Source organism: Grampus griseus (assembly GCF_964374135.1).
Source record: "Grampus griseus genome assembly, chromosome: 2".
In the NCBI taxonomy this organism is placed as follows: domain Eukaryota; kingdom Metazoa; phylum Chordata; class Mammalia; order Artiodactyla; family Delphinidae; genus Grampus; species Grampus griseus.
In genome coordinates, this window is record NC_139018.1 from 10,804,785 (window position 1) to 10,818,461 (window position 13,677).

A 13,677-nucleotide genomic window follows, 5' to 3' on the forward strand; every position below is an offset into this window, starting at 1 on the left:
CTGGGAAAGCCATGTAAGAGCTGGGTTTGAAGGATGCATAGAAGTTGGCAAGTGGATAAAGGACCTGTGTAACCAGCTGTCAGTCTAGGGAGGCTCAGCGGCCACAGGCTTGCACTGGACCAAACCAGTGAGGAGCCCCAGGGGTCCCCGCCTTGGAGAGAAGGACAGCCCGCTCAGGCCCGCTAATTTTGTGATGACCTTTGGGTAAGCAGTTATGCCCGCTCGCATTTCAGTGGGACCGTTACACGAGAGACCACAGATGTTTAACACGCCGTGTGTGCCTGCACTTCCCCCACTTCAGCCTTGAAACTTGGCCCTGGTTTCCCTGCCTGTAATTTCATCACATTAAGCACTCTTATCCATATGTGCCCTTACAGCCTCTCACGAAAATAGGTCATTGTGTTGGGCCAGGTTAAAGAAACGTGCTCCCCTTGAACGTTCTTGCAGAAATTGCACCTCGGAGGGTGGGAAAGTAATTGCTTTGGCGATGGCATTGCTTGAGGTTTGCACACTTGGTAGAGTTCAGCGGAGAAGCAATCTCAGAGGCCAGCCGTTGGGAGAAGGGAGAGTTTGAGCAACCGCCATGGTCTTAGAAGGTCAGAATCCAGATGGTGATGGGAGGGCTGACAACTACGCTGGGGGAGAAGCCAGTGGATTTGCCATGACATCTAAGGAGTTAATCATCTCCGTAAAATAACAGAAAAGGCTCACGGTCTGAGGAGATGCTCTTCCCGGCGGGAGGTAAGATTGCCTTCCAGAGTTTGCAATGCAGTCAGTGGTCCTTTAAAAACACTAAAAGGTGGTGAGCAGGAGCTTCGTGGCCTCGTCAATATTAAGTCAGGGCTGTGAATCAATCCACCGCCTGCTGCCATTCCGGTAGCCGTTACCCATCCTGTTCACACCTGCCAAGTGGCAAGGGAGCAGCCGAGTCCTGCTGGCTCTCTCTGCGGGCCTGGAACACGTGCAGCAAAGGGTCTGCACTGGCCCCCAAAGGCAGGCCTTCCGTGGCTGGTTGCAGGGAAATTGGGGATCTGGGTTTCTACTCACCGGAGATGACAGCCAGAGAGATGAACTGTGGGCATCACTGAAGTAGGGGGTGACCACCAACTCTTCCTTCATGGCTTTAAATCAGCTGTTCTCTGGACAGGCAGAAAATGCTAGGTTCAAAGGTCTATGGCCCTCTGCCATAGAGAGGGATGTTGGCAGTTGGTCTAAACCAGCCATTCTCTCACTGGCTACATAGTTTAACCTGGGATGCTTCAACAAATACGCATGCGCAGCTCCGCCTGTAGAAATGCTGACTTCACTGGCGTGGGAAAAGCTCGAGCATGGGTATTTTTTAAAGCTGCCTGGAGATTCTGATGTGCAAGAAAGGCTGGGAACCGCTGGGTGAACACAACCCACTTTTGCTCCCCTTTTTAGTTTACAGATGGGGAACGTGGGACTGGTGTTGAAAGAACACCAGCCCAGGAATCAAGAGGTGTGGATTTTGGTGAATTCCAGGCATTTCCTTAGGTGTTATGATGGCGAGAGAAAAAACAAAAGGCCTGACCCCTGACCCCACAGACCTTAGAGTCCAGTGGTAGATAGGCGGCTGAGCTAGGTAAACGCCCCCGTGTGGATTTCTGCCTCACAGAGTGAAATCCGGTGCCAGGAGAACCTGTAAAATGGAGATCTGACCTGGTGGGGGCGGGGCGGTCAGAGATGCTTCCCTGAGGAGGTGATGGCCAAGCTGAGTCATGGGTAAAGCAGAGGGAAAGGTGTCGGAGGAGATTCCAGACCACTGGAGCAGCGTGCTCAAAGGGAGGGAGCGTGACCAGGCGCCAGGCACCGGAAGGAGGGCTTCGAGAGCAGAGCAGAAGGCCAGAGTAGGAGGGGAGGGGGCCCTCCCTTGCAGGGCCCTGTGGCCCGGTGATTCCCCTGAGCTGTGGGTGAGCATCCGGGCATGGCGGGGCGGGGGCCTGCAGGCAGTGTGGTCAGGTGTGTTTCCCACAAGGCCACTCGGGTGGCTCGTGCATCACACTGGGGAGGTTGCTCTGCTCCCCTTCGTCACGTGCGCCACCAGAGCAGAGGCCTGGCCGGGTAAGGTTCCTCCCCCAAGGTGGGGGGACCTTGGCCCAGAGTGGACACACAGAGGCCATCAGGAGCTGTGGCCAGAGAGGAGGTGAGGGCTTGGTCCTGCACCGTAGCCGGGCAGATGGGAGAAGTGGTTAGGTCAGGTTACGCAGAAGGTAAAATCAGTGTCCTGTCACCATCTGGGTGTGAGAACCTCAGGCGGCCACTTCTCCTGCCTGGGCCTCAGTTTCCTCATTTGCACGATGGGGAGATTCTAGAAGCCTCTCATGAATGCCCAAGCCAACTGTCCCGGTCCCACAGAGCTGGAAATACAACCTAGGTCTCCATCCCTGCCAGGCCAGCCCCGCGTAACACTGTTCCCTGCGACCCAGCCCAGTTTCTGGCTCTTCCTCCTGCCTAGGTCTGGGGAGGGGTGCGTGCGTCGGGGTGGTCCCCTTTGGGCTCCCAGATGCCGCATTGGCTTCTCTCGGGCGCCCGTGCCCATTCCTGCAGGTGACACACGGGGAGCCCCGGAAGTCCTGCTCCAAGGTGACGGACAGCTGCCAACACATCTGCCAGTGCCGGCCCCCGCCCCCGCTGCCCCCGCCCCCGCCGCCCCCGCCGCCTCCCCGACTCCTCTCCGCCCCAGGTAAGTAAAGGCTCAGCTCTGGTTCCGGTTTCTCTTCGCGTTTTCCTGGGCCCAGGAAGGACCTGGGAAGCAGGTTCCCGGGAAGCCAGGAAGCAGAGGGCAGCCTTGCTTCCTTTGTAATTTTCCACTGGCCGAGCAGGAGGGAAGCCAAGACCCAACTTTTCCCTGCAGTCTGCAGAACGCCTTTCCCACAGAATGTTCCTGTGAGATGGAGAAGGATGTTTCTCCATTGGTTAATCAGATAAAAGTCAATCTCCATTTGATGAGTGGCTCTGCCTGGATTGTTCCGAAGGCCAGACCTTGAAGGGGGGCAACCATGGGCACTGGTCTGAAATACCCCTCTCATGAGCATGGTTTCATTTTTTGATTTTAATTCATGTGTAAGGGAGCAATTAGTATAGAACCGAGGTGGAGGCTCTGAGAGCAAAGTTACACGGGTGCCGCTCAGCTATTTGCAGCAAGTTCTGCTACACACACACACACACACACGCACACACACACACCCGCGCATCCCCTCCCCCGCCTCGTCACTTGTTTTCCTTGATTTCATCTCTGAACAATCTGATTGCAAACAAAGGAGGGTTTCTTTAGCCAGAAATGGCTTCAGTCCTGACCCGTAGGGGTTAAGTTCCCTGCTTACAATTGCCAGTTGATAAGGTCTCTAACAAGAGATTCTGTATTCGGGTTTGATCACTCAAGTTGCGGCCTATAGACTGCCCAAGCTCATGTGTGGAGCCACCTCATTAAACACATCTCCGTTGAGTTATTTGGGGCATGTTTTAAATAACTTTGACGAGGCTTATTCTCTGGTAAGCCGTGTTTCCAAGCTTGCGGTGTGCAGGCAGGGATGCGGTGTTCTGGTGGAATCTTTTGCAGTTCCCATGTGTTTCTGCACTTTGTCTGCTAGGCCCCCACCTGTCTCCATTCTTCCCTGACACACGTGGCTCAGTGCTTCTCAAAGTGTGGCCCTCAGCATCGCCTGAAGCATTCGTTTTAAAGTGACGCTGCACAGGGCCACTTCAACGCACTGAGTCAGAGCCTTCGGGGTGGGACTTAGGAAGTGGCATCCTAACAAGTTCTGAGATGATGCAAGTGCAAGTTAAAGTCAGGAACCTCAGCCTACCAGGCCCTGTGCTCCCGGCCTCTGCAGGGTCCTGCCATCCCAAGATGCTCACCCTCCTTCTGTCTCCTGAAGGAATCCCTGGGCTGTACTGTAGGGCCCCGCCTCAGGCCCCTGGCCCCTCACTCCCTTCCCTTCCATGAAATTCCTTCTCCCTCTGCTATTCAAGCTCCAGGCCCCTGCTGCTTCCAGGTGTGTTTGTACCTAAATGGATCCACATCCGCCAGTTAGAGTCTGTTCAGTTCATCTTGTGCGAACCGAGCATCTGTGCCAGACACAGACCTGAAAGACCGTTCTGGTCTCTGGGATCTCTCGGCCTCAAGGAAGGCCTTCTGTCAGCAACCGACAAAAAGTGACCTGAGAGAGCACAGAAATTGTTCTCCAGGTGCACTGGAAATCCTTGAGTGGCTGGGCCAAACTACAGCCACAATAACATTGACTTGGGTCTTCATAATAAATGGAATTGTTCTAGGTCATTGAACGGGTGGTGGGGAAAGGGCATCCAGGCAGAAGGACCATCGAGAGCAAAGGCTTGGAGGTGTGACGCTATGGGACTTCTCATGGGAGGTCCAAGCCCCTCAGACTGTGATGTGCCTTGTGTGCCCGGCCGAGTAGATCACATTTCATCCTGTGAATCGCTGTTTGCCAAACATTCCCCTATCCAAATACCTCCTGTTGTTTGCCTTATTTTTTTTTCTTTAAACAGACTCACTTTTGTGTTGATACAAATTAATCTCCAAAGAAAACTTTAATAACTACCATCAGTGAAAAACCAGAATCACTTGCGTAAGTAGAAGGTGACATAAAAACAAATGCAAACACACCGGTGTTTTAAAGTTCTAGCCTGTCGTGAAAGGTTCTGAGCTCGAGGCCTCCTTTCTTTCTGCTAAAAAGGGAGCGCAGCAGGTGGTAGGTAGACGGGTGGCAGAGCTGTAGTAGCCCCGTGCGGAGATATTTCTCAAGAAAGAAATCAGAAGGTTTGTGAGAGAATCAAAAGGGGCCTAAGTTTCTTGTTCTATGTTTCTGTGTGTCTGAGCACCAGGTCCACGTGTCATCCAATACCAGCTCACTTACCTGCAGGGACACGCGCCCCATCCTTTAGGAAACGCTACTCTGGGCAGCAATGAGCCCACGAAGGTATTAAGCAAAGAAGTGACACGATCCCACACCGTCCCCTTCAGAGTCAACTTTCCTGACCATGTGGAGGGTGGATTGGGGTGAGCTACCCGACTGGGGTAAAGAGGGGACCACTGAGATACTTCAGGCCCCAGACCAGCCATGAAGGCCTGAAGCCAGGTGGGGGGCTGTGGAGAAGGGGAGGCGGGTGGCCGTGCCAGGTGTGAGGGGACGGAGGCCTCCTGTGAGCTTGAGGCCTGAGAGCACTTCTGGGTTGGAGGACAACAGGTGTAGTTTGATTCTATGGTAGGACTTTTTCAGTTACAGATTCTATGGTAGGACTTTTTCAGTTACAAGTAGCAGAAACCCATCTTGAAGTGGCTTAAGTGATGCAAAAACTAGAGAGAGCTGTTCGTTTTTTGGCTCATGTATTGGCATATTCCAGCAGCAGGTCTTATATGATGACGGTACTGGGTTTCTGTGTCCATCTCTCTCTTGTGATTTCTCCCGGGTCACCTTTTCTCTCAGGCAGGCGCAGTCTCTGTGGCTCCAAGCTCCAGGATTCCGTCAACCTTACAGTTAGTAATCTCCCTACAAGGAGAGCTTCTCTTCCTCAATCATTCAACTAAAGACCCAGGGCTGACTTTCACTAGACCAGCTTGAGTCACATGTCCATCCTTGAACCAATCATGATGGCCTACGAGATGGAATGTGCTGATTGGTCAGGCCTGGGCCATGTGACCACGGTTGACAGTTGAGGCTTATGGATAGAGGTTAAGAGGGTGGTGGCTTCTGAAAGGAAAATCCAGGTAGAGGGGTTGTAACCCAAGGATGAAGACGTGGACACTGGGCAGGAGGACAGTGGATGCACTCCACAGCCATGGGGTTCCTGGCAGATTAGACCAGTGGCAGAGAGTGTATTTTGTACATCACTGAGCTCAGCCCAGAGCCCCACACACGAGTACTGCCCGGTAATGTCAGACAGAGCTGTGGCCACATCCACAACTTCTGCGTATTCTTTAATCCCTGAGGAATTAGCCTCTCCCAGAGGGCACGGGGCTTCAGCGGGTGTGCACGGAGCTCCCCAGGTGCTGGCAGGGGCTTGGAAGTCAGCTATGGTCAAGAGAGGAGCAGCTCCTGCCCACAGGGAGCTCACGGTGCGGTGGTCCATAATCTGCAGAGGGTGTGTCTAGGAGTGTCCTTTCCTGCCATCTTTCTGGATACACTGGCTCCAGGCACATGCCAGCCTTTGCTCCTTTGGTCATCAGATGTGCCTGCATCCCTGCCGCTCACAAGGGCTTCTGATTTACCTGGTGAACGTTTGCCGAGTGTCTGCTCTGCATCCAGCCCTGTGTTGGGTGCACTGAAGGCCCACAGAGAGTTGTTCTCAATGGCGGGGCCCGAGTAATGAAAAGACTGAGAACACGGCATGAGAGGTTGAGACCCTGAGCCTGGGTTGATGTGCCAGCCCTGCCACTTCCTCTGCATGATGATAAGAGGGCTGATAAACTTTTTTTTTTAATTTTTATTTTATACTGGACTATAGTTGATTTACAATGTTGTGTTAGTTTCAGGTGTACAGCGAAGTGAATTAGTTATACATATACATATATCTATTCTTTTTCAGATTCTTTTCCCATATACATTATTATAGAATATTGAGTAGAGTTCCCTGTGCTATACAGTAGGTCCTTGTTGGTTATCTATTTTATATATAGTAGGGTGTATATGTTAATCCCAACCTCCCAATTTATCCTTCTCCCCAGCCTTTCCCCTTTGGTAACCAGAAGTTTGTTTTCTATGTCTGTGAGCCTATTTCCGGTTTGTAAATCAGTTCATTTACATCATTCGTTTAGATTCCACATATAAGTGATACCATGTGATACTTGTCTTTCTCTGTCTGACTTACTTCACTTAGTATGATAATCTCCAGGTCCATCCATGTTGCTGCACATGGCATTATTTCATTCTTTTTTATGGCCGAGTAATATTCCATTGTATATATGTACCACATCTTCTTTATGCGTTCATCTGTTGATGGACATTTAGGTTGCTTCCATGTCCTGGCTATTGTAAATAGTGCTGCAGTGAACATTGGGGTGCATGTATCTTTTCAAATTATGGTTTTCTTCAGATATATGCCCAGGAGTGGGATTGCAGGATCATACGGTAGGTCTGTTTTTAGTTTTTTAAGGAATCTCCATACTTCTCCATAGTGGCTGTACCAATTTACATTCCCACCAGTGGTGTAGAAGGGTTGAAATAGGGCTGGTAAACTTAAGCCTGAGTTTTAGGTGTGAGATTTTCACCCACCAATGGGGTTGACTGCAGGATTCATGTAAGTGGCAAGCACTTTTGAAAACTGGACCGGTATCCATTGCTGCTAACCATTGTGGGAAACAGTATCCATTGCTGTTAACCATTGTGGGAAAATCTTTCTGATAAAGAGCAGCCTCTGAGTGTTAGACTTAGGGAAAAAAGCGGTGCTTTGGGGGAAAGATATTTAATTCCAAAAGGGGCAGGAAGGGAGGATCAGGACAACATGGGAGAATTTCCAAGTAGACCTCGGATAGGTAGGAGCACAGGGTGGCCGGACAGTCCATGGAGAGGCTGAAGCAAAGGCCCGGAGTTCGGAGCCCGAGGATCAGGCAGGAGGCGCCCTGCTGCAGGAATGTCCTTCTGCAGGAGCGTGGACGTCGGTACACGTGTCGGGGATAGAGGGAGAAAGAGGACACAGGGAAACCTCTGTACCTACTCACACAGACCTATAAAGTCGCCTGTAAAAGGAAGAGCCAGAAACATTTGCCAGAATTGTTGGGCATCCTCCCTGTGGCCACGCAGGCCTCCCTCTTCATCCAAACAGCACCTGCTGCTGCCCTGCTGCCCCGGGCTACCAACGTATCCCGGGTTGGCTGGGACTCTCCTGGTTTTAGCCCTGAAAGCCCTGCCTCCCGGGAAACCCTGTAGTCCTGGGCAAACTGGGATGGTGGGTCACCTACTGCTGGGCCACCCTTCTGGCAGTGGCAACATGGTCTTTCAATTTATTTCTTATGTTTTATTTTGTTTTACTGTGAAACTTTCAAGAGCACTGTCCCCTCACCCCCCGCCTCCAGCTCCATTCTAGAACGTGTTGATCACGGGGGCAGCTCAGCCCCACATTTGTCTGTGGGTCCCCAGCTCGGCTGCCCCTCCCAGCCGCCCTGGGACGTCTGTTGAGACAGCCTTGCCCTGAGTCCTGCTTGCCACCGAGAAGGAACTTGGAAAGGGTTCTTGTGATGTGGAAGATTCTTGACCGGCATCTCCAGTTTCTGCCCTTTGTTTCCCCAGCTCTGCCCACGTCCTTCACACTTTAGGTGGCGACTGCCTAGGGCAGCTGCACTTTGTAAACCTTTGCAAACAGTGGGAGGCACTAGACTGGGTGATTCTCAAATGCAGGTGTGGTCCGAATCCCCTGGAGGGCTTGTCCAAACACAGGTTGCTGAATCCCATCCCCAGAATTCCTGATTCAGTCGGTCTGGGGTGGGCCAGAGGATTTGCATTTCTAATATATTCTCAGGTGACACTGATGCGCTGGCCGGCCAGGGCACACCCTTTGAGAACCAGTGTCCTAGAGAACGGCAGTCAAGTCAAGGGACTTTGGAGTTACGTGCAGCTCTTCCACTCCGAGCTCTGCGACCCTCGGCACACCTCATCCCTCTCAGCCTCAGTTTCCTCATCTGTAAAATGGAGCTAATGATACTTAACCTCAGGAGGGATTGCAGTGAAGACTGGAAATTATACAGCCTGTACTTGGCAGAAACTACATGCTTAAAAGTGGTGTTACAGCACAGTGGCTCAACCTGGCTGTCCTGCCCTCTAGATCTGGGGTCCACCCTTGTTCATGAGCTAAGTGATTTGGGCAACGTGTCCTTAACAGCTTGGGACCTCAATTTCCACATCTGTGAAGTGGAGCTAATGACAATACCTGCTGCATATGGGCTGGGCGGTTGTGAGTATTCCATGCCATGAAGTTAACACAGCGCAGAGCCTGGAACCCAAGTGACACTCACTGAATGGCAGCTAATAAGTAATACTAATGATAACAGTAGTAGTAATAATTATAATAATAGGTCACTGACGTTCAGGTTGGGAGTTGTTTAAACGTGGTTCCGGCACCTCGCTGCTGAGAAAGGAACATCTGATTAGAAACGCAGGGAGGAAATGAGTGCTTTAAGGATGTGTAGATGCCCCTAGGTATTCAACAGGAAAGAAAAGGTTTACTGAGAGTACCACTCCTGCCCCAGTAGGGGCAGCTGTCACCAGGCTTGTGATCCCCAGGGTCAGCCCCAGAGTCCCTGGGTGAAAGTATTTCTGGAAGGCATGGGCAGGGGTGAACCCTGGCAAAGCAAAGGAATAGACGTGCTCGAGGACCCGACCAAAAAGCCCACGGCAGCTGCCAGGGCTCAGGACTGGGCCGACTTTGTAAATGTCAGTGATGGCCCACTCGTCCCCGTGTGTGACTCAGACGCTGCGGCCGAGGAAGGAGCCGTGTACCAGCCCTCAAGGAAGAGCATGTACACCCCCTCCACGAGACCTGCTTCTGAGGCTGATGGGGCCAAAAATAGCTGTGGCAGAACAGAGGCGTGAGCCTGCATTCCCATAGTGCCTGTCTTTAAGGAGCTCAAAGCACTGAGATAGATTTGATTTTTCGCCTTCATTTTATTCTTAGAAAAACCCGAAGAGAGGTTGACTCCGCAAAGGTCACACAGCAGTGGTGGAGCTAGGAATGGGGCCACCTGGTTCCCTTCCTATGTGCCAAGGGCCACGTTTTAACAGAGAGAAGCAAATGGGACTGTGGAAGTTCTAGAATGCTTTTCTACTCAGCCAGAACACTAGGAGGAACTGGTACTCAGCCCCCGGTACTGAGGTGGAAGGTCTGTGCTTCTCTTCCCCTTTAATCCTCACGTACTCCTTTGTAGGAGGTCGTATCAGCCCCGATTTCCCTTAGGAGCCTGGGACTCAGAGAGGGTGACTTACTTGTTCTCGGCGGCCCAGCTGGTAAGGAGGGGAAGTACTTCTAGGTCACCGGATTACTTCCTGCCGAGTCCTCTGCCTAACTCTCCTCCTCCATCCCTGAGAGTCCGCTTCAGGGGTCCCCTTTCCTCTCCTTGAATGGGCCTCGCTCTTTCCTGTCTCGGAGCCTCTTGTATATACTAGTCCTCGTGTCTGCCAGGCATCCCCTCCAAGTAGTTAACCTCAACTCAGGCAGATCTCAGCTCAAATATCCTCCAGAAAACCTTCCCTGACTTCTACAGAGGTCACTCCGTTGCCTGTTCTGGGTCTCGATGGCTATGGGGTCAGTCGCGCCAAAAGTTAGTGGTTAAAAAAACAACCCAAGTGTACTGTCCTTTCCTCTCAGCAGTTATGGGGGGTGACGGGGCTCCACCAGGAGGATCTTGCTCGGGGTCTCCGTGCAATTGTAATCAGTTGGCTGGAGCTGGAGCCACGTCGAAGGCTCCCTTGCTTGTGCCTGGTGGCTGATGAGGGCTCCTGGAGGGGTCCCCAGCTGGTCTTGTTTCTCCACGTGGCCTGGGCTTCCTCACAGCATGGTGGCAGGGTTCCAAGCTTGAGAAGCAGGTAGAAGCTGTACGCCTTTGATGATGTAACTGAGGAAATCATGCGGCATCGTTTCCGCTGCATTCTGTTCCTTGGAATCGAGTAACCAAGGCTGCTCAGCTTCTAGGTTCAGGGAATTCGATTCCACCTCATGGTAGAGGAGTGTCAGGGAATTTGTGTACGTTTTAAAACCACACACATACATACACACACTCTTTTTCTTTTCCTTTATAGCAATCATTCTACTCTTTATATCTAATTAATCATTTGACTAATGCCTGGGCTTTTTGCTGGATACAAAGAATTGCGTGTGTCCGCCGTGTCCACTTACAGCCCCAGCTTGTTGGCATATGCCTGGCACATCACAGGTCCTCAGTAGCTACTAATTTGTTTCTTTTGCAAAGATTCTTACGCTCTACTGTATGCCAGGCACTGTGCAAGGTTCTGGGCACTGTGCCAGGCACTGTACAAGGTTCTGGGAGTGCAGTGGTGAACAGGATGGAAGGGTCCCTGTGTGGGGGACAGAAAATAAACCAAAAATATCGCCAGAAAAATAGAAGATAGCGTATCCTACAAAGGTAATTAGAATCACAAGATCTGATAGGGGGTGACTGGGCGGTCACTTAGATTGTGTGGTCTGGGGACAGGAGATGACATTTCAGCTGAGACCCGATTGAAGGGAAGGTGTGGGCAAGGAAGACGTGGGGGAAGAGCGTTCCCAGCAGAGGGAACAGCAGTGCGAGTTCCTCGTGCGCTCGGGGTATGTGAGGGGCCGGGGCTGCTGGCTGAGGCGAGGCCCAGGGGGAGGGCCTGGGAGGCCAGGGAAGGGGTTGGGGTTTTATCTTAAGTGTAAGCAGAAGCTTCGAGAGGGTTTTGAGCAGGGCTGTGGTGTGGCCTCATTTATACTTTACAGAGCCCGGCTCCCAGCAAGGAGGGTGTCCCTTCGGTCCAGGGGGTGATGGGGGAGCCTGTGAGGTGGCCTGGATGGGGGGAGGGGAGAGGCAGCAGCGTCAAGGCCTGGTCTGATTTAAGATGGTTTTGGAGGTGAGGTGATGGCTGCGGTTGTAGGGAACGAGGGCAGCAAGGATGCTGTTAGGTCCTGTGGAATGAAGAAGCGGGGAAGCCTCAGGACGTCACTCACAAGCTCCCCCTCCTTGGTCCCCTTGGACGTTTGTGATCTCAGCAGCGGGATAATGATGCAGACCCGGGTGGTGCCGGGAAGAGGTGAGCGTGTGACACGGGACTTTGGATATCCAACACAGGCTGTGTCACTTGGGTCGCTTCTTGTTTCACGGGCCATGTTGGTGCCAAGCTGGTCTTCACTGCCGCCGTTGATCTGGACCCTGGGGTATTGGATGTTCATCATTTGCGGGAGGAGGGGTTTCTGTGCTGTTATCTTTGAGCCACTTGTCTGGTCTGTGAGTAGTAGGATCTGGTGGCTGGGCCCGGCTCTGTCTCTTACCAACTGCGTGCTGGTCACTCAACCTCTCTGAGCTTCCGTTTCCTCATCTGCCGAAGGGGGTTCAGGATGCCGTCCTCCGAAGGTACTTGTGGGAGCATGAATAATATGTGGGCCTAGCCCAGCACCCGCTACGTTCCCACTCCCAGTAAATGGGCTCTTGTCAATATAATCCTTGCTTGAGCAAATCTCTTATCCAAACCAGTCTCAGCTCTCCCATCCCTAAGAAGGCCTGGCTGGCTCTGCCCTGAGTTCCCCTCGACACTGAGCATCACGTGTATGGTAGCGTGATTTTCTTGTGCCCGAACTCGAGTGTCTGATATCCGTAATATCTTTCGGTACATGGAATCGTTTGTCTTCCATGTATTTGCTCATATCCAGCAAATAAAAGATTACAAATTGACGTGGACTTTAATTTCTTAACAAACCTATATTCGTTGATTTATTGAACAAATGTTTGCCAAGAGGTTGTGCCCTGGCAGGTCTCGGGGCTGCAGAGATGAGCTGTGCACAGCCCTGCCCTCGGGTAGCCTGCCTCTGGCTGGATGCCTGAGCCCTGCTGCGTATCGGCATCCCCTGCGAGCTTTAGACACGACTGATGCCCGGGCCCGCCCTCAGTGGAGGTGCTTTTTGCATGAATCAAGGTTGAGACCCTCGGCGGGAACCAGAGGCCAGAGGCAGGAAGGGGTCTGTACCAGAAGGAGGAAGACGTGAGGGCCCAAAAGACTGATGAGGCTTGCACGTGCGTGACCTCCTGGTACGGCTACAGACGCTGTGATGACCCCAGAATTGGGGCCACACAGGGCAGGGAGGGTGCAGCCCCCATAATGGAAGGGGAGCCTGCTGGGTGGGGGGCATGATCCTGGCTAAAGGGCCCCACCTGTCGCATTGGGATGGAAGGCTGGTTCTGACGCCCTCTGACTCTGGCCTCACGTGGACCTCGTTTTCCTCATAGGGCTGTTGAGAGGGTCACATGAGTTTGAAGGTGACGGTGCTTAGAACAGTGCCAGCACGGGGTGATCGCCCTGCCAGACGTAGCTATTTCATATTATTACGGAAGTCATCTAGAATGTCCCTCTTACGTCCGGGTCAAAGCGGCCAGCCTGGCCTGTTTAGTTTCTGATCCAGTCCCTGAGGTCGGGGACTGTTGATTCGTCTTTGTCCCCAGAGACAGCTCAGAGCTTGACATGGAAAGCGCACACTGAGTGTTTGAATATATGAATGCATGTGTGACTAAATGAGGAAGACAGAAGAGAAACTGTCCAGGGCAGGGGGGTAGAGAGGGGACTGACATGTTTTTAAGCGTCTGCCATTTGCCAAGGAGCATTTGGGACCATGTCTTATTTAGGGCTCGATGGAGGGTGGGGTGTCGACTTACCCAGGCAGAGCTGCAGCCCTGGCAGTTGGAAGCCCAGCCAGCGAGCCCAGGAAGGGCACCAGCAGCGCCTGGTACAAGCTGTCACCTTTTTCCACTGTCATTGCCACAGGTGACCTTGCCCCGGTCAGACCCAGATGGACCCACATCTCCTAGCTAGGAGCCCACACCTCTCTTTAGCACCCGAGAAAGCACGTCAGCACTCAAGCGAGTGTTCTCCTTTCATCAGGATACCTAATTCATATATTTAAAGAGCAGCAAATCACTCACAGACATTTACTCGTTCAACAAACATATGGAGAGCTCTG

General features: G+C 52.3%; 1 protein-coding gene across 1 annotated transcript in view; it reads left to right on the forward strand.

The window, feature by feature from the left end:
* Positions 1-13,677, forward strand: part of PRIMA1 (proline rich membrane anchor 1) — a 60,242-nt gene that overhangs the window by 5,216 nt on the left and 41,349 nt on the right. Inside the window, exon 3 of the mRNA XM_082648636.1 lies at positions 2,569-2,704. Within this exon, the coding sequence (XP_082504762.1) occupies positions 2,569-2,704 (136 nt within the window). The remainder of the gene's footprint in view (positions 1-2,568; positions 2,705-13,677) is intronic.